Source organism: Exserohilum turcica, assembly GCF_000359705.1.
Source record: "Exserohilum turcica Et28A unplaced genomic scaffold SETTUscaffold_6, whole genome shotgun sequence".
Taxonomy (NCBI): Eukaryota; Fungi; Ascomycota; class Dothideomycetes; order Pleosporales; family Pleosporaceae; genus Exserohilum; species Exserohilum turcicum.
In genome coordinates this window covers 964,467-983,159 of record NW_007360277.1, presented here as the reverse complement: position 1 = coordinate 983,159, position 18,693 = coordinate 964,467, and the positions used below count along the sequence as shown (strand labels likewise).

Genomic DNA, 18,693 nt, shown 5'->3' with positions numbered 1-18,693 from the left:
CCTCAGTGCTGGACTGTACTGTGGTGATGCTGCTGGCCTAGTGAGCGAAAGCACAGGCAACGATGGGATCCTTGGACATGTAGCTCATCACCGATGAACATGCCGTACATAATAGATGTCATCAATGCATATCAGAAATCACTAACGCGTATTATACTGTAGAGTTTGATTCTGGTAGAACTACATGATGAGTATTTTGCTTTTAGCACATCTGTTGTATTGATTGAATGAGCTAGTCTCGCTGATACGTGCACGTAAAGAATGATTCCTGTTCATCGAGAGGTTTGCTTGGTTGCCACTCTGAGACGTGACGTGACGTCCAAGTCGAGCTGTTCCTGTGAGACTGCTCTCCACAAATTTGGCCCTACGTTGCTACTAGTTAGTCCGCCTGTCTTGGCTACCTACTTTCGGCTCTAGACTTCCATCCCATGATTTTAGCAGTCAGCCGGTCGGATGCTTTGGCGACGAAACTGAGATTTTGCCCCGAAAGGCTGCGACATGTTAGTTGCGTGAGGTTGTAAGAAGTATCTTGACCCATCTTACGAGGTACTCGTTGTAAGAATATCAAGATTGCGCGCATATTTGTCTTCATCCGGCTCTTCTCTAATTGCGTTAAGCAGAGACGGCATCAGATGTTGCGTGTTTTGTGGGCTGTGTATGTGGTGGAGATTGCGAATGGGTGGTATCAAGGCACTGTCACGGCAACCCATCGCCGCACTGATGTTTGGCAGATAAACGTTGAAGATGCTGAGCCAGCTTTTATAGGGTTCTCTGATGAATCCAGGCAGTAATTTCAGGGCATGCTTCGCTGGCCGTGCGGCAGTTGCCACCTGACATCCTAATCAAGCATGACTTTAGCTCTTACGTGGCATGCTATAGCGACCAAAGACATCGCCTTCGCTAACTTCAGACGGAGCATTTCCTCATGGTTCGGCATCGACATTCATCTAAGAAGCAGCTAGCTTTTGGGGCAATACTGCTTGCTTACTATATTGCAGCATTGCTGGATTGCTGTAGTACTAAGAAATGTACTTGAGTCGAAACAGAGCAGCTCCGCATGTCATTGATATATTTTTGTAGGTACGGCTTTCAAATGTCTCTGTTTGCCACAAATACCGTGTCTCACTTTTAGTTTGGATTCAATTTACGCATCGCACTATCAGACACAACGTCATACGGTCGCTGTGGAAGACGTCTCTGCGTGCTAATCAGTTCTCTACGAGTCCCCCTATGTTGGGATTATCTCACTTCGGTATCGACATTAATACGTAAGAGCCACTTCAGCTATACATGAGCGAGTCATCACCTGCTAGATTTGGCAGTACACATATCACAAAAACAGAACTGCGTTGATGAGCGCAAAACGGTTTTTACATTTGTCACTAGGTACGTAACCACGCTAGATCGCGAACATTTTAGTTGTCACCCAAATCAATTACATGCAAACCTGACAATGGTAGGAGCCTTTTCCTGAAACTTTTTTGAAATACGAGTAGTTAGTGAACATACTGCATTGTATTACGGGAGCGGTCACAAGCCTGATAGATACTACTACAACGCTGAGAAAATCACTGTGAAGGACACAAAACACGTGAAAATTTACTTCCTGTTGCTTACTAGCGAGTGGCCTACATACAGGTGTGAGAAAAGCAAAGAAGTAGTCATCAGAGCGTAAGTATGCTTTCAAGCGAGCGTGCACACCTCACAGACTAAGTTTGACATTGCTAGAGCAAAATCCAAGCGGCTGTATCTAATGTTCAAGACAGGGCGTCCATCTATCGGTTGTCAAGCATTAGAGGCTTCGAATCAGACGTGTAAAGTCGCCCAACACTGGATTATTTTTTGTCTCGTCCTCCGCTAGCCTTTTTCTCTCGAACAAGCAACTTTGTTGTTGGAGGTGGATAATACCGGTTCTAATCAAGACTCAATTTTTGTGACTACTGAAAAGCAAAGAAGTACTTACAAGGGCAGCACGATCTGGAGGTAACCATGGCTCGCAGCCCGTTGCGTCTGCAGATACGCATTCGATGACGCGACCATTGCGTTGTGCCACAAAATAAACGTTCGCATCGTAGACCTCGCTGATCTTCTCTAATTTCGAGCATAAAGTTTTAATTAGTCTTCGATAGTTGTTGTTCGCAGCTCTCCTAGCCCTAGTATGTGCCAATTTCGAAGCATGATGCTGAGACGCCATAGTGGAGCCACAGATGGAGTAGAGGTCTAAGAATATTCGGATTCCTGCTCAATGGGTAATGATAACAGGCCGATCGGATATGACACTGGTGAAGATGATAGGTGGACAGAACGGACTGAATGTTGATTTGGTCCAGTCATCTGCTTTTGACCTTAAAAACGAGAAAAGGGCTCCCCTGGCGAGCTCACTACACGCAGTGTCGCTGATAATGCGCTAGTTGTGATCTGCCATCATTTGGAACCACACATAAAGTAGCATAGCTTGTGGCATCGCAATGCCGAGTGGGAGCTGCGGTGCTGACAGACGGGGTGATCCCAAGTGGTGCCCTGAATATTATGTGGCGAAGTAGTTTGACGCGCATACCACTAAAGACAATCCTATAATTAGCATTTGTGATCTTTTCACATGTAGCGTCTCCAATGTAGTCTGAGGCTACACAGGTGCTTGAGTGCATCTATTTGTATTTTCGTTCCTTACGAGAGTTCTACAGTGTGGCTAGTCAGAAGAGGCTCTAGATCTATTTATAGTACGAAAGCTAGGAGTAGGTGTTCGCATCCATCGCGGTTACTGAGCTCAAATATAGTCAGTTATTACTTATATAGTTCTCACACCATCCATCAATAGCTTCTGCTCCCAGAGCGTAGCCTATACTGACCAATACTCGGCTAACAACATTCTCCACTACTTGCAAACTTACATACTAGCACAATGTGCATTTGTATCGTTCTCTTCCGACCAAAAGCCTCCTCGACTTTCGGCAAACACAGAATACCAACAATGAATTATAGCGGACACAGAGACGAGGAACAGGCCACCGCCATAAGAATCATCAATTCCAAACGCCCAAGAGCCCCCATGCCTGAGGAGAAGATCCCTAGCAGCCTAGATGCTTGCTCGGTTGAGTGACCGTACTCGGCTGGTATTTCAGAGTAGAACGAGCACTTGGTAGGTTTAGTACGAACAGAGAAATAGAAGGTCTTATTATGAAAAACAACATATTAGTGATCTATGAAGCAAGGAAAACCGTTATGTGGCTGATGTTCTACATAGTCTTCTTCCAGCACTCTATGCCGTTACAGCGCTGCTAGCTTCTTTTCGAGATGTTCGTCGCTACTATTGCAGATATGCGCTCTTATTATGCACCTTAAAATGACATATCCATTTAGAAGGTTTCAATGTGATACCAGGATGATTATTGGTCTTATAACATTGGCACCACACTAGCTGCATGGTAGATACCCACTTGATGAGATTTGAGCGGGTGGATGACTACCATTCAGTTCGTGTGCGTCGCTGTGCAAGTAATTTAATTAGCTGAAATCGACAAAAGTAACGTCGATCCAAGCGTGCCGGGACGCACGGTGTAACGGGACGCTTTCTCTTCCGGACTCTCGGATTGATCCTCGTGTTCTCGAATACAAACAAGTGCAATGCACATCTATTCTGCAATTCTCGTTCTTCTAGCACGTTAGTCTCTGATGCCTAAAAGCACGCTATTAACCGTGCTGTCGATCATTTTGTTAGTGTTGTTTTTCAACTCTCCTCCGTGACTCCCCTGTCCATTGGCGACAGTAACTACATGTCTGCGAAAAGCTCGGCGGGCTAAGAAGGAGGCTAAGGTGGCAAAGATTAGGACTGCAGCCTTGCAAGGTCGACTTAGGGTACTGTAACGTTAGGCACGTTCCGGAAGTTTCTCCGCGCAGATAGCAAGATCGTTAAAACTCGACCTAATTACAGGACGTGCGCTATTAGCGGCACTTGGCATGAAGTAGCGTATAGTAGCGTGCTCAGATGTTATCGTATCCTATCGTAACAAATTCGGCGCTATGCCTATAGCACTCAGGTGCTAAAAATACCTGTGGCGCGTGCTAGTAACTTCTAGAAGCGTGCAAGCCAACATGCTTAATTAACTTGCATTGTACCTAATTACATGCCCTAAGGCCCTGCTATCCATCCATAGTTACTCGTGACTTCTTGTCATACGTATATACTATTCAGCTCCAGATACTACCAATGCAGTATACTGCACCTTTTTGGGCACGTGGTGGCCTAGGTGGAGCTGAGCCAGGTATCGTCACACTTCTCTAGTGAAAGAAGTTAAGAAACACCAAGAACTATCCTAGATTCATCTACTGACGTAACTAATATAACAACATCTACCCGCTCTAACAGCCCTAGAAGCTTCTAGGCGCTAATGCAAAGACTATATATTCGTGTGCATCCCCGTCTCTCTCTAACACAAAGAGGATTAAAGAGAAAGAGATGAAGGAAAGTAGAGCAGATCTTTGCGTTAATGCGACATATATATACAACTGACCTAATTCAAAGGTCTATACTACAAATCCACACTCTTCCAGACCCAACACCTACACCAACCATAGTTCCACTCACAGACGAGTGTGATGGTCGATACTCGGATGGTACCCATAACATCTTGTTGCCAGTATGCTGAACCCATATACCGTCTGAGCTAAAGCCAGTGCCTACATGTAAGGGGCGCGCAGGTTCTGCGATATCCGTCCTGATAGAAGTCTCTAAGCTCTGAATATCAATAGTGCCTATCTCGGTATAGAGGTGAGAGCTAGTAGGATCAAAGGATAAACTGTCAAGGGGTTTGCCAACGTCGAGCGTCTGCAGACACGCGCCGCTGCTCGCATCCCAGATCTTGACGGTGCTGTCGTCGGACGCCGATGCCAGCCGCGTCGAGTCGTGCGAGAAGGCCACTGAGTTGACATAACTGCTATGGCCCTCGAGCGTCTGCAGACACGCGCTCCACCCCTCGCTTAGAGTCGGCCTGATACTGATTGCTTCTGGCTCTTCATGCTGGAACAGCTGTCTGATTAGACTACCTGTAGGGCTGAATATGAGTGCGGATGCATAGGTCTGAAGAGGGTAGCCCTCAATTGCCCCTTTGTGGTACATAATAAACCGCCGTGCGTCTTGCACAAGCTGAGCAGGTCTCTCTTGTTCGCACATCTCCTACTAGCGTTAGCATCAAGGCTAAACCAAAGGCATGTTATCTTATGCGGCGCACCTGCACTAGTGACCATAACTTCTCCATCGAGAGGACGCCTTTCCCTATGCTCTTACACAGATTAAGCCCCTCTAGCCAGTAGAGATACTCCTCTCTAAGAAACTTTTTAGCTGTGCTTAGAATTTGCACATTATCCACCCTATTTTTCAGAGACGCGGGCTTTGAGTCGTACAGATGGTCAATCCAGTAAATGCACGGGTACCGTGACACTACTAACGGATCTACCTTAGGTGGTTTAACGTTCTCAATAGGATATCCCGGCGCTTCTAAGCTGTACATGTCTCTGTGCAAAGTCCTAATCAACACTTCCCTTATACAAATACTTGCACCTGCCTTAATAGTAATGGGCCTTTGTTGGGACATGCAAATGAATGTCGTAATTCTGGATTGAATAATCCATACTCAAGCCCATCAAATAAGCAGAAGGTATCGCATGGAAAGTTTCCCGTAGCCCTCAACAAGAATTGCTGAAACTTGGAATTGTCTCAAGCTCTTTCCACTACTTACATTAACGCTATGCCATACCGATCTTCAAAAGTTTGCAAAAACGCAAAGCTTTGAATGAATATTGGGTAGCCACCGAGTTGGGTTGTACACTAGACTAAAAACGATAGAGTGTGAGGACGAATTCACGCAGTTGTAGCGACTGAACAACTAAATGAACAAAATGGTCTAACTATTTGAGGTGGGGAAATATCAGTCACTTGCCAATTCGTGAGCAGAAAGCAAAGAGCAAAGACTAAACAAAAAGAATAAAAGCAAGGAAAGACATCGAAGGTAAGGGAGCAAGAGAATAAGAAGGGAATAGCAGGTGAGTAAGCTTTCTGGGGCTGGCCGCTGACCCGGAACGAAGTGATCGCTACTGATGTAAATCGACCCTCTCATCGTTAAGCACGTTGCTTCTCGTTACACGCCCATTCTGTTCAAGAGTGGGTCGTGTTCTCTTCTTCTCGCGTCCGTCATCGTTACAGGGCTTATATCTGTCGACCATTTCCCCGTCGCTGTCCTTGTCTCTTCCCTCCTTCCAAATCTCTGGATGTTTCCTTTTTTGTAGAGACTTTGGCGCCGGAGTTTGGACTTGACTACCATCGCCACTGTAATTGTGACCTGATTCTGTTGGGTCTTTCAAGACGCCGTGTCCTAAGTCTGCCATTTCCTTGCGTTCGTATGCTATAGATATGTCAGGACCTGCATCCAGACGCCGTTCTGTTGTAACTTTGGCAATTAATCAAGGAATTCGATCATTTGAGCACACATACCGCGATCATTGCTTGCAATTGCCTTGGTTGTATTAGATGACTGAACTTCTGTTTGCTCGTTTTCATGAGTGATTTTGTCGTGAAAGGCTAATCGATTTGAAGGTGAGCCATGTTCAGGCTCTTCTGCGCCAGCTGACGCTCCGCAATTCTCTTCAGGAATCTAGCATGATCAGCAACAAATATTTTTAGGTTACGATTGATATAAAAACATACAAAATTGAAACTATCGTCTTCGATAGTCGCTGAATCACTCGCCACGAGTTCTTCATCGTCTTCCATAGTGTATAGAAAACTCCTCATGAGTTTTTGCGGATATTTTTAGTAGCCGAAAGTGAGGAAGATTGAAGAGAGGAAGAGAGAAAATATCTACCCTGGAAAATTGCGTTTAGAGTATCCTTTATACCCCCTTTTTGCTCATCTCCAGTTATGTAGCAATACCTACGCCTCAATGCTCCAGAGCCTAGCGAAATTCCGGAATTTATGCGTTGCATGCATGCTCACGCGTTCGTTATATCAGAGCGGATTCGTGGTAATTAAATCTTCTCCGTTCTTTCGCCTTCTGGACAAGTTTCAGGCACCACTACTAAATTGCTGGTATTTACGGATCTGTCTGCAAAATTCCCAATCTGAAACAAGTTCATTGCTTAGCTGATTGATTGCGTTTCCTTGTTGCACGAGGGGAATTGTATAAGAATGTCAGGTATCGCAGGGTGTATTCGTAAAATTACCGGTTATATCATTTCTCATATGGGGCGATGAATCGTCAGTATGGGTTGCGATGTCACGTGTACGTTATTGTGGTGCTGCCAGCGCTTCTGTTTGGCAATAGAAAACCAGATTATCCTTTTCTCACTCTATCTCCGTCCGTAGCATCATACAGTGAATTCCAAATACTTTAGACGCTTTTGGTATATTCTCCTTCTCATATGACAGTTTATGCATGGTTTCAGTACATAAATTGAAGGACAACGTCGTCTGCGTAGAGGGTAGAACGTTCTAAACGCAATTCGGACGAACTACCATATTAGATTGTACAGCCTTGATCACTGTACCCTTCCAGGAAACGACATTGAAGGGCAGCGCTTATGTAGACAGGCAGATGAAACCTTCGGAAGCGTGATTACACCTGATATGCTGACGGTCACCTTCCCCTTCGAGTACGGCATGAACCTCAACGTCGACATGACGTGGCCTCCAGCCTGCAATGTGCCTCATGCGAGTGCTGATAGCCGCGTAGTTGCGTTCATGCAGAAATGCATGAACACTCGACGGAAGCCATTGGTAAACCTACCGTCTGAGTGATATACCAAGGCACTGTAATCATAAGACGGACTAGTAGAAAAAAGTAGAACGTGTGATTGCTGAATGACGAACTTATTATCCATGGTTTCAAACCAGGCACTGCAGTTTTCGAGACAGGTTGGCCTTCGGTAACACAAACCCGGTACCGTTTGCGGTCATGCCTTGGCCTTGTCCGTCACTGTACCGTTGTATGCGAGGAAGTACTGGAATAACTGCCCCCGTGAGACGATGGGGGCTGGGAAGTGCACCAAAGCTTGTATTTTTAAGGGGGTTGCGAACCGTCCAGTCCACTGTCTCCCAGTCTTTGCTTGGTGGCAAAATCGGATCCAAATGAGACCACCCGCGCATTTGTGGTATCATATATGAATGCATAGAACGCATGAGACGAGTAGACAGACTTCAAGTTTCTGCTAGAGTTTAGAATTAGCCTTCGCGACAGCAAGGCAATAGCCGACCGGTCCTTAGGCTTGTCATCCTAAATCGATCATTACGCAGATGTATCTTATTCCTTTGCAGCCTTCAAAGCCAGCTACTCAGCCAACAGCTTATTTTTAGCAGTTCCTGGACTTATATGCATAGACGAGAGCGCGCTAGGTTACATATATGCAACATCTCCGAGAAACAGGGGCGTAAATCCTACATTACGCGTCTTTTTGATGCAGTATGAACTATTCAGGGTTAAAATTGGGGTCTAATCTATGGGAAAGAATGCCTGGGTCATAGTATTTGTTTGCATAAATAGACTGAAGGTCTCGCAAAGGCTCTCCGTACTCCAAAACTTTGTCATTTGCAACGCTCCAACATTGGACTTCTTTCCTCCCACCATACGGCAGATTCCTTTTCTTAATATCAATATGCCAGAACTTGCTTTAATGAATTATGGAGATAGAAATGGCGTAGACACCAATGCTACGCTAACGACGTTCCACCACGCAGAACCCCGCGATACTACACTGAATCTAGTCATGTAGCAAGAGATGCGCACACAGCTAGATAGGTTGAGAGAGCATCTGATCCCTCCCCTGCCCGTAGAGCTGCCGATAAATGTCATAAGCATGTTGGCGTAATTGCTCACTAAACAAGGTAAGCACAAAGAGGCGGAATCGATGTACGAATCAGCCCTGGAAGGATACAAGAACACATTCGGGCCTGAGCAGCTAGACACGCTGAGAACCATGGACGACTTTGCAGGAGTATTGGTCAACCAACGCAACTACAAGGAGGCAGAGGCACTCTTCAGACAGCTGCTGGCAGGACACGAGAAGGCGCTCGGGAATGAGCACCCAGACACGCTAAGGTGCGCGCAAAACTTGACACAAATACTAAAGCGGATGTTGCGGAATCGAAACAAGGACAGCGATGAGAAGGATGCTGGCCAAGAAGATGTCAAGACGATGAAGAGAGGCAGGGAAGTCACAGACGAGGCGTATGAGGTACCAAAGAAGAGAAAGGTATGAGATGGCGGAAATGTCTCTAATTTCTTACATGAATCTCAATATAAGCTGTAATTGTGATGTCAGGTTACAAAAGTCTGGTTTTGACTCGTGAATCCAAAGATCAAAAACTTCGTTGCGGTTTTTCGCGTCTCATCAATCCGTCTTTGGATTTCTTTGTGCGTGTTATCTCTTCAGTGAATCGATAGCCCACATGTGAATTCTTTATTATCTATACACTCACATTGCCTAGTATGGTCCTCCCTTTTTAGCGCCTGTTGAAGTCTTTTAGCCAAGACAGACTCTTCATAAGCTAATCCTGAAGCTCATCGATCCGCTTCTGCAAATCTGCATTCTCTGCCTCCAACTGCGCCCACTTCTTAGGCTTTTCCTTACCAAGGTGCACGTTCTCTCCAGCCAAATCACCCTTATCATCGAGCACCATTCTCTTCTCCACCAGCATCTTCTCGACCGCGGGTACGAGCTCAGCGAACGACTTAACAAAGGGGATATCGTAACGACGACACGTCAGCTCCACGTTACCGCCTTTCTAGTGCTCTTCGCCGTAGCACACGACGACCTTACCCGATCCCGCCCAGAGGCCCAGCTCGAGCAGCGAGACAGGGCTCTTGATCATGACGTCGAAGAAGAAACAGATGACGTCCACCTGCTCAAGCACGGCCAGCTTCCACTCCACCTACGTCGGTAAATTCTCGTCGCGCGCGAGCGGCGTGGTTTTGAGGTTCCATTTGCCCCGGCGTGGATTGCAGACGGTATTAGGGAGGTGAGAGAGTAGGGTCGTCATGTGCTTCTGCCATTGGACAGCATTACCCATTTCTATGCTGCCAGCGGTGAAGACGTTGAATTTACGGTATGTAGGTGCATTAGGCGGCACACAGTGGACAAATTCCTTGTGGGATGTAGGCAATGCAAAGGGAAGAGGGGGAAGTTGGTTCTTTACGTCTTCCACATCTCGGTGGATATCCACAGTTTCTTGGTCACAAGTCGTGAAGCTCATGGCTATTCTCTTCTTTACTCTTTGAAGCCATCTCGTGTTGGATCTTGCTCCCTTGGATTTGCTATCCGTGCTATTTGTTTTGTGCAATTCTTTGTTTGATGAGAATCGCATCATGTAGCGAAGAAGTGGCATGTCGTAGGAAACGGTAGCGCGATGGAGTTGATTGAAACCCTGGATGAAAAGGATTAGTCGATGTTACCTAGCACCTTAAGCTGATATTTAAATAGTGTAGATGGGCATACCTAGTTGCGTGAGGCTGTTTTAAAAATAGGTATTGTGGCACGATACGTGATCGAGCTCAAAAGATCAGAGGGGTGACCCGCAATCGATTAGATAGAAATAAGCTGATATTTGATCGTTGCAAAGGATTGATTGGAGAAGGTGCCTATCTACGTACGAAAGAAAATCGTAATATATACTACGAGCTAGTCACGTGATACTATACCACAGTATGTAATCGAGATGCAAGATTTGAATAGCGGCTTCAACAACTGTTAGCAAATACATATAATGAGCAAAGTTTTGGTCGTTTGAAAGAGTATTTTGATTCCAATGCGTATGGCAACTCGACCTCTTATCTACGAAGTACATGGTCATTGCGTTCTGCGACAAGGCGTATCTACCCGTTTTAGATGAGTGCAATGCATGATCAATTGCTTACGCATTAGTCAGGGGATTCGCAAACTTAGGGTGATGGCGTCTCATGATGCAACTAAGTATAGGCAGCCATATGGCAAGGCTGGTTCAGTACTCAACTGTGCCACAGTAGATGACGTACTCTGCATCATCCTTCCGTACGAAGTCCGTGCATTAGTAGAAATGGTTGCGTATCAAAGGTAAGTAGCATGCAACAAGTCACTGCAGTTGTCGCAAATCCTAGCGCCCTGGCAAGGTGCCCCACTAGACCAGGTCAGTTGAGAGTGATTTATGCCACCTTGCTCAGCCTCTGGAAAAGTTGAGATGACTTCATTGACACGCAAGGGTTGAACTAGGCTCTCGCCTGTGACATCGTTGGTGGCCGAGATGTCGAGAGTAAGGCTAGTTGCCCCACGCTCATTCTACCTAGCGTGTGGAGCATAGCAATGCGAGTGGATTTAGCTTGGTATTGCATTCATGCGCGCAACAAATGTCTTGGGATCTTTGCCCATAAAGCCAATAACACCGACAGGCTAGTGGTGCTGTCTGGGAAACTGCTGAATGCAGGTTGTTGACCGGGCAGTAGTCAAGGAGAGCAAAGCGTGTGACACAGCCGCATAGCAATTCATCTGCAATGACGAAGCTAGGAATTGATCAGCTGCTGCTTGGATGTCGCGAAGGCCGATATCTCACTCCTAATATGGTGCGTTGCAATGTCCAGTGAACTTGTGTTGTCAGCTGCCTGGGACGACTAGTCTACATGTTATGGCGAAAAGACGCTCAAGGAGTTTTCCTTCACTAGAGAATTCCAATAGAGAGCTAGAAGTAGGATACTACAAGCTCATACTGCGTCCTGGAGAGCGATCTTGCTCAGCCCTGTTCTCACTGCTAGAAGAACGACCTGGAGCCAATCGACCGAACGATCTCACATATGCAAGTGCTGGTACCCTTCACAAATATCATCTCGATCTAGGAGCAGAACTGTGGTACTAGCGGAAAAGTGGGAAAGACGTTTGCAATTCTTAACAACATGTTTTGTGGTTTTGTCGCCTTAGTATCGCAATCTACGAACCAAGCCCCCTGTTTATGCCTGCCAAATATCACATGCATTTATCTAGTGGCGACACCGGCCCGAGTGCTCCGATTCTCGCGGTCGGGACGTTTGTACAAATGCATACTGTCGGGCAGCTGATTGACTCCTCTCACCTCCGCCACAGTCCCTACAGCGTTACCTAGAGGTAGACAACTGGACGATAACTACAGTAACGTATTTACTGCGCTTAGAGGTGCCGGACGGGCCAACGCCGGATTACGTCCTCCGACACAAATTATTCTATCCACTTCAACCACCCATAACGTGACCACAATGCAATCAATTGACGCTGCGCTTGCTGCTATTAACGCTTTAAAGCCTAATGAGAAGCTTGTATATTCTCAAATCGCGAAAAAATATGGTGTTGATCCAGGAACGCTGAGCCGCCGCCACCGAGGTATTTCTGGCTCTAGACAAGCAGCTGCACAGAACCAGCAGGCAGTCCACCCACAACATGAAGCTGAGCTTATCGATTATATTGATAGACTCACTAAGCGAGGCCTACCACCCACACGGAGTATCATTCGAAATATCGCGTCGCAGCTAGCTCAGAAGCAGCTCGGATACCACTGGGTTGATCGCTTTGTTCATCGCAACTCGCATCTTGTTATACTTAAGCGCACCACACCAATCGATCGTAGCCGGCGCCGAGCTGATTTAGAAAAGAAATACCAGCTCTAATTCGAGCTTCCACGCTACAAATTTAATCAATATAAAGTAGAGCCGCGACATATGTATAATATGGATGAAAAGGGCTTCATGATTGGAGTACAGTCCCGTTCAGTCCGAATCTTTTCTAAAGCTGCTCTCAAGTCCAAATTGAAAAGATCAAATATTCAAGATGGTAATCACGAATGGATTACGCTGATTGCGTGTATCTGCGCGGATGGATCGTATCTAGATCCAAGCATCATCTACTCCAGCAAATCCAGCTCTATCCAGAACTTATGGCTCTAAGGTTTTGATCCAGATATTCATACTGTGTATATCACCGCATCAGCCACTGGCTGGTCGAATGATAATATCGGTCTCCAATGGCTCAAACAAGTGTTCGATCTAGCCACTAAGCTAAAAGCTCGGTCTTCATACCGATTACTCATCATGGATAGGTACTATAGTCATATAACGATGGATTTCATTGACTATTGTGATTAGAATAAAATGCTATTAGCTATCTTCCCGCCGCACTCGACGCATACGCTGCAGCCGCTCGATATTGGATTGTTTAAGCCACTATCCACTGCATACTCGAACGAGCTATCAAACTTCACCGATACTAGCCAAGGGCTGATACCATTCACTAAATCTCATTTCTTCCCAATATTCTGGAGAGCTTGGTGTACAGCGTTCAAGGAATTATCAATTCTCCATGCTTTTAGAGCTACTGGACTCTCACCATTCAGTCCAGGGAACGATTCGGCAGCTACTCAATCAATCTACAAGCAACAGACCAATCTCAGCACTTAATAGAATCATGATGAAACTATCCGCCGATACAGCGTTCCTTCAACGAGAAAACGAGCAGCTCCGGGCAGCTCTCATCGATGAGAGACAGCGGAAGGAGCGTATCCAGCCTGGTACACTCGAGCTATCCGACGATTATCATAGTGGAGCTACTTTCTGGTCTCCACGGAAGGTACGAGAAGCTCGCCAGCAATATGAGTAGAAACAGCGCGATTATGAGCAGTTACAACACCAAAAAGCTATCGCGATTCAAGCTAGAGAGGAGAGAAAGCTACTTAAAGCTCAAGAACTAGATGCGCGGTGGCGGGCGCGGGCACAAGCAAAACTAGATCGTGAGAGGCAGAAAGCTGAAGCAGCTGCCCACCGGATAGCCCACCAAGCCGCCCACAAACGACTTCAGAAAGCTATCAAAATCTCACAAATGAGCAAGAAGCCTAGCTCCAAGCGCTCTACTAAGCCAGTATCAAAAAATATTATCATTGGTAGTAGTACATAGTGGTGGTGCGCAGCGAGCTAATCGATCAGCTGCACCACCATCACCACGCTCGCGTTCAGGCCGCCCCATCAAGCTGCCAGTCAAATATCAGTAGATAGATCAAATAAATACTACTACCAGACTACTATACTAGAATTTCTCGCGATAATAGCTTTTATGTGGAGCTCTACAGCTTCAAGTTTGTGATAGTATTGTTGGGGAAAAATCCGGCGTTGGCCCGTCCGCGGCGTTGGCCCGTCCGGCACCTCTACAATTAGTATCTGCGCTTTCTTTAGTAGCTCGACGCACCAAGGGGTGACGTGCTTTACATCATCTCACTGCCTTTGGCGTTCTACTACGCGTCATCACGAGTGGTCTGAGTAGATTGCAATGAGTCCTCCTGCCGAGACGAGCTCTGAAACTAACGAGGCGTAGGTAGAAGTGCTGGCCTAGAGTACGGCCCTTAGTTATTGGTCTGTTATCTTGCGGTAGGCAACGTTACAAGCTACGGGCTTCTGTGCGCTTTTGTGCAGTTGATTTTGTGCAGTTGATTTGAGGTTTGCTTGTGCGACATCTTCTGTCCGGGTATACGCAGGACTACCAAGGCTGCATCGTGCGGCCCGTGCACCAGTCGAGTGTCGAAGAACTGAGTAATCCCTGGCGCCTCTGACTCGAGATCAGAGCTTGCATCATCATAACTTAGCTAAGGGGTAAGGTGAGGTCCGAGAATAAAAGAGCTCAGAGCTAATGCGATGATCCATTTCTGAGTTGATTCTTGCTACACTAAGCAAGCACGAGTACAGGAGAGCACGGCAGTGCCAACAAAGAGCGAATGGCTCTGGCCGCTGTTAAATCTGTTCGTTCACTTCAGCAGTATCTCAAGATCAAAGTGTAAGAGTCGGCTTTTGCTGATCGCTAATTTACTCGACCTTACGAAGTACATATTTATTGTCAACGTCAGCGCGCGCCGCCGATGTGCACGAAGCGCCACATTCAAGGACACGCCTGGACATCTACGAGGCGAGACTACTTGGGCAGACTAAGCTAGGACAGTGCACTTCCATCACGAGTGGTATAAAAGGTCCCTTTATAATGGATTGGCCAGCCCACAACACTCATCCATCAGCTGCTCCCCACTCTTTTGAACGCTTGAAGTCTGCTCTTGTTACAAAAATTACATTCTTAGTTCCCACATCACGTCCCATAAACTACCATGGAAGCAGCTCTGTTGCTCTTGTTGGCTGTGCAGGTTCTCGGCTCCTTCGCAGCTACGTCCCGTGCCAGCTCAACAGCACCTGGCCTCACTTTCGACGTCGCGCTGAGCGATGACATTACCGGCGAGAACCAGGTAAAGCCTGTGAGTGTCAATGGCGGCGCATTTACGTTAGGCTCGCTGTTTGCCGGGCAAGCAGACGACCGCATCTTTGCCACGTCTTTGCAGGCTGTCAGCCCTAGCGCAGGGAGCGGCAACATTCTCTGCGTCATTTCCAACCCTTTGGACGCAAAAAATGTGCTTCTTCTCAATGCTGAGGCGACCTTTGTGGATTTAGACGGTAATGAAGATGCGGCCGTGCAGGTGGACGTTACCGACTTTACGATTGCGTGCGAAGTGTAGATGTAGTTAGCGTGAGCGGATGAACAGAGGTCACGATAGATAGAACTTGAGATTCTTATTTACTTGAACTGTTTTTATGCGTATCTTTATATACTGTGCTACAAAACTCCTAAGCTAAGTTTTGCTGTTCAGACATGCCGAAATTAGGAAAGCCTATGTAACATCCCCCCCGGTGTCACGTAAATCCCCCCGTGCCGCAAAGAATCTGCGATTTTAGTATCTTAGAAGTCGCGCTATCGCTAGTATTGCACCGCGATAATGAGACGCTCATTCATAAGGCTATTCTACACAAACTCAGAAGGGCAGCTAGAAATATTGCAAAGTATTTGGTCCTGTTGTCGCCTATTCCGTATCGGCCAGTCTAGGGTTGATCGGCTTCACACTCCTGTCGTAGCACGATATATACAAGATTTCTATATATCAGAGAGATAAAACTATAGAAATATGAGAGAAGAAGATATCTCTATATTTATTTAAAGTCTTGTCTTTGAAAAAGTTGTGTTCCGGACTTAACCGAGTTATGGCCGTGATTCTGTTCTGTTCGCTTGAAACTTTAATAGTGTGCTTACGTAGATAGCGCACCTGTTTATACTATGTCGGATCGGGCCAAAGTGTGGCGCTCAGTTCTCGAAGCATCCATCTGATCAATCTGATCACGTGCTGATCTATTTCTGGCATCAGAGCGAGTTCCTTTGTGTTCTGGGCGGCATGGTAGGGAGGGTGGGTGTCTGTCGTGATGGCCTCAGTGGCAGTACTCACAACACCACGATCGTAGACATGGCCCAATCAAGGCAAATGTTAACATAAACTATTTCGTGTGATGCACCAACAACTTGGACTTCCCCATTGCAGGATGATGCTATTCCGTACCATACTCGGTACTACCGCAGGCGCGGACGACCCTCTATGAAGGAGAAGGCCCAAAGCCAGCAGTATCTTACCCCAGATGAAGAGAAAGCCCTTGTCGAGTATCTTTTGCTAATTTCTGAACTCGGACAGCCCGTCCGAATCAAGTATATACCCTCGCTAGCCTTTAGTCTCGCACGCCGGCGGACGATGACGATGACCGGCAAACCTATCAAACTCCCGGGCAAGAACTGGGCCCGGTCCTTTGAGAAACGCAACCCTAGACTAAAAGGGAGGAAAGTGAAGGCAATAGACTGGAAACGACATGAGCGGAATATCTATACTAAGGTTACACACTGGTTTGAGGTTATTAAGGGAGTTCTGCAGGATCCAAGGGTACGGCCTGAGAATGTATATAATATGGACGAGACGGGCGTCATGCTGAACATGCTTGGCTCGGTTAAAGTCCTGGTAAGTAAGGATGACCTCCGTGACTACAGGGGAGCAGGCGTCAAGCGCACCCAGGTAACTGCTATTGAGTGCATCAGTGCTGACGGTAGGTCGCTGCTCCCTCTTATTATCTGGCCAGCTTCGACCCATAGAAGTAACTGGACTACCTTTTCAACCCCTGGCTGGCATTACGGACACTCAGAAAATGGATATAATGACTCGAAGATCAGCCTAGAGTGGCTTACCCGTGTATTCGATCCTCAAACAAGTGGACGAGCTAATGGAAAGCCCCGGGTCCTAATTTGCGATGGCTTTGGAACACACGAGACCCTCGAAGTCCTAGAATTCTGCTTCGCTAATAATATTACTATGTGCCGCCTGCCGTCTCACACCTCACATAAACTACAGCCTTGCGATGTTGGAGTCTTCGGGCCTCTTAAGACAGCCTATCGTGGCGAGGTAGAACGGCTCTGTCGGGGAGGGCTAGAAGCTGTTAGCAAGGAGCACTTCACTTCTATATATAAGCCTGCTAGGGAAACGGCCATGACGAGGAGGAATATCACTGCCGCATGGGCCGCAAGTGGTTTGTTCCCATTCAATCCAGAGAGAGTTCTGCGAAAGACGCCAAAACCGCCCTCTAAGACAGCTGCTCAAGACGTGCTTACTTCTCCACAAGACCAACTAGTAGCGCAAGCACCTGTAACCCCGATAACGCTAGTAACAACAGAGGCTGTAATGTCTTTACATAACTTAATCAAACAAGATGCGTATGCAATGGACGAGCGGCGCCTGCAGAAGTGCGTGCAGAAGCTCGCGAGTGCAGCGCAGATATCCCTTGAAAAGCAGACGCTTCTTCAAGATCAAAATGAATTCTTGACGAAGGTTAATAAGGAGGCTCAAGTTCGGCGATCGACCAGGTCTATTGTCTTAGGGAAGGCGAAGGTGATGAGCTTCGAGGACCTTGAAGAGGCACGAGCCAAGCGTGCTGAGAAAGAGGAGAAAGTGTCAGCTGCTAAGGTTCCTAAGAAACGATGGCGCAAGCCTAAGAACTCTGCTGCAGTACCGGTAGAAGAGGTGACAGAAGTAGCAGGTGCGAATCTGCAAGGAGAAGGTGAAGAGGCTGACGCACCAGTGCGAGCTGACAACATGCTTGTGGTGCGTCAGCAAGAGACAGGACTGTTATGGAAGGCACCTGTTGCAAAAATGTATTGACATGTTGGTACACTCAGATGCACTTGCAGTTTTCGTTTCTTGTACGCCGCTAAATTGTCGGACAACTACTCTAGCCATATCAAGCTGCTGACAAGATGCTGTATCTAAACTCGGCGCCATGCCTCTCTCCAACTGGTTAAGCAACCATACCAGCTCAGAAATCCTCCTTCTAATGACTTTAGCGGAAACAATGCCCTCTCAGCGATATCATAATTTTTATCACTTCATGGATGCGAAATGCCTGTTCAGATCCATACCTAGTACTTCTTCAAGCTTTATGGTTGACTCGACATTTCCCTTCTTTGCAAGAAGTGCTACATGAGCTATCATCGAATCGCCATATTCGCAGAGGTCGAAATGATCGACCCTTTCTCGAAAACCGCCGGGTCCTTTGCTGTTCCAAACGAGCCCTATACTCATTAGCACAATACTGCATTGTATAAATACGAAAGAATCTCACCTTTGCCATCTACCCAGGAAACAGCTTTGTTGAGATCAAATGTAGCATTATTATGCTGTCCGTTCTGTGTGTATAATTAGCCATATAAGACACTTCCTTTAAGACGCAAGTTACTTATTAGAGATGGGTAATACGTTAATACGATGGTAGACATCGTGTAGGGCTTAATTATAGGCTTAAGTAAATTGGATTATTTGGTTGC

General features: G+C 46.6%; 6 protein-coding genes across 6 annotated transcripts; 4 read left to right on the top strand and 2 right to left on the bottom strand.

The window, feature by feature from the left end:
- Window positions 1–4,516: 4,516 nt before the first annotated feature.
- SETTUDRAFT_22648 (uncharacterized protein) lies at window positions 4,517–6,766 on the bottom strand (the record flags this gene model as incomplete). The annotated part of the gene is made up of 5 exons (XM_008031177.1): window positions 4,517–5,173; window positions 5,229–5,322; window positions 6,092–6,398; window positions 6,488–6,647; window positions 6,701–6,766. 5 exons carry the CDS (start codon window positions 6,764–6,766, stop codon window positions 4,517–4,519), a joined length of 1,284 nt encoding a protein of 427 aa, XP_008029368.1.
- Window positions 6,767–8,895: 2,129 nt separating this feature from the next.
- Window positions 8,896–9,246, top strand: SETTUDRAFT_34215 (uncharacterized protein; the record flags this gene model as incomplete). The annotated part of the gene is made up of 1 exon (XM_008031260.1): window positions 8,896–9,246. The coding sequence occupies one exon, from the start codon at window positions 8,896–8,898 to the stop codon at window positions 9,244–9,246; it is 351 nt and encodes a 116-aa protein (XP_008029451.1).
- A 289-nt stretch (window positions 9,247–9,535) lies between these two features.
- On the bottom strand, window positions 9,536–10,240 carry SETTUDRAFT_156376 (uncharacterized protein; the record flags this gene model as incomplete). Its single annotated transcript, XM_008031538.1, has 3 exons — window positions 9,536–9,772; window positions 9,797–9,848; window positions 9,924–10,240. 3 exons carry the CDS (start codon window positions 10,238–10,240, stop codon window positions 9,536–9,538), a joined length of 606 nt encoding a protein of 201 aa, XP_008029729.1.
- A 2,002-nt stretch (window positions 10,241–12,242) lies between these two features.
- SETTUDRAFT_96422 (uncharacterized protein) lies at window positions 12,243–12,650 on the top strand (the record flags this gene model as incomplete). The annotated part of the gene is made up of 1 exon (XM_008031537.1): window positions 12,243–12,650. The coding sequence occupies one exon, from the start codon at window positions 12,243–12,245 to the stop codon at window positions 12,648–12,650; it is 408 nt and encodes a 135-aa protein (XP_008029728.1).
- A 2,471-nt stretch (window positions 12,651–15,121) lies between these two features.
- SETTUDRAFT_22646 (uncharacterized protein) lies at window positions 15,122–15,523 on the top strand (the record flags this gene model as incomplete). The annotated part of the gene is made up of 1 exon (XM_008031176.1): window positions 15,122–15,523. One exon carries the CDS (start codon window positions 15,122–15,124, stop codon window positions 15,521–15,523), a length of 402 nt encoding a protein of 133 aa, XP_008029367.1.
- Window positions 15,524–16,816: 1,293 nt separating this feature from the next.
- On the top strand, window positions 16,817–17,272 carry SETTUDRAFT_96094 (uncharacterized protein; the record flags this gene model as incomplete). The annotated part of the gene is made up of 1 exon (XM_008031536.1): window positions 16,817–17,272. A coding segment is annotated over one exon (456 nt), but the record flags the coding sequence as incomplete, so codon positions are not given.
- Between the last annotated feature and the right edge of the window lie 1,421 nt (window positions 17,273–18,693).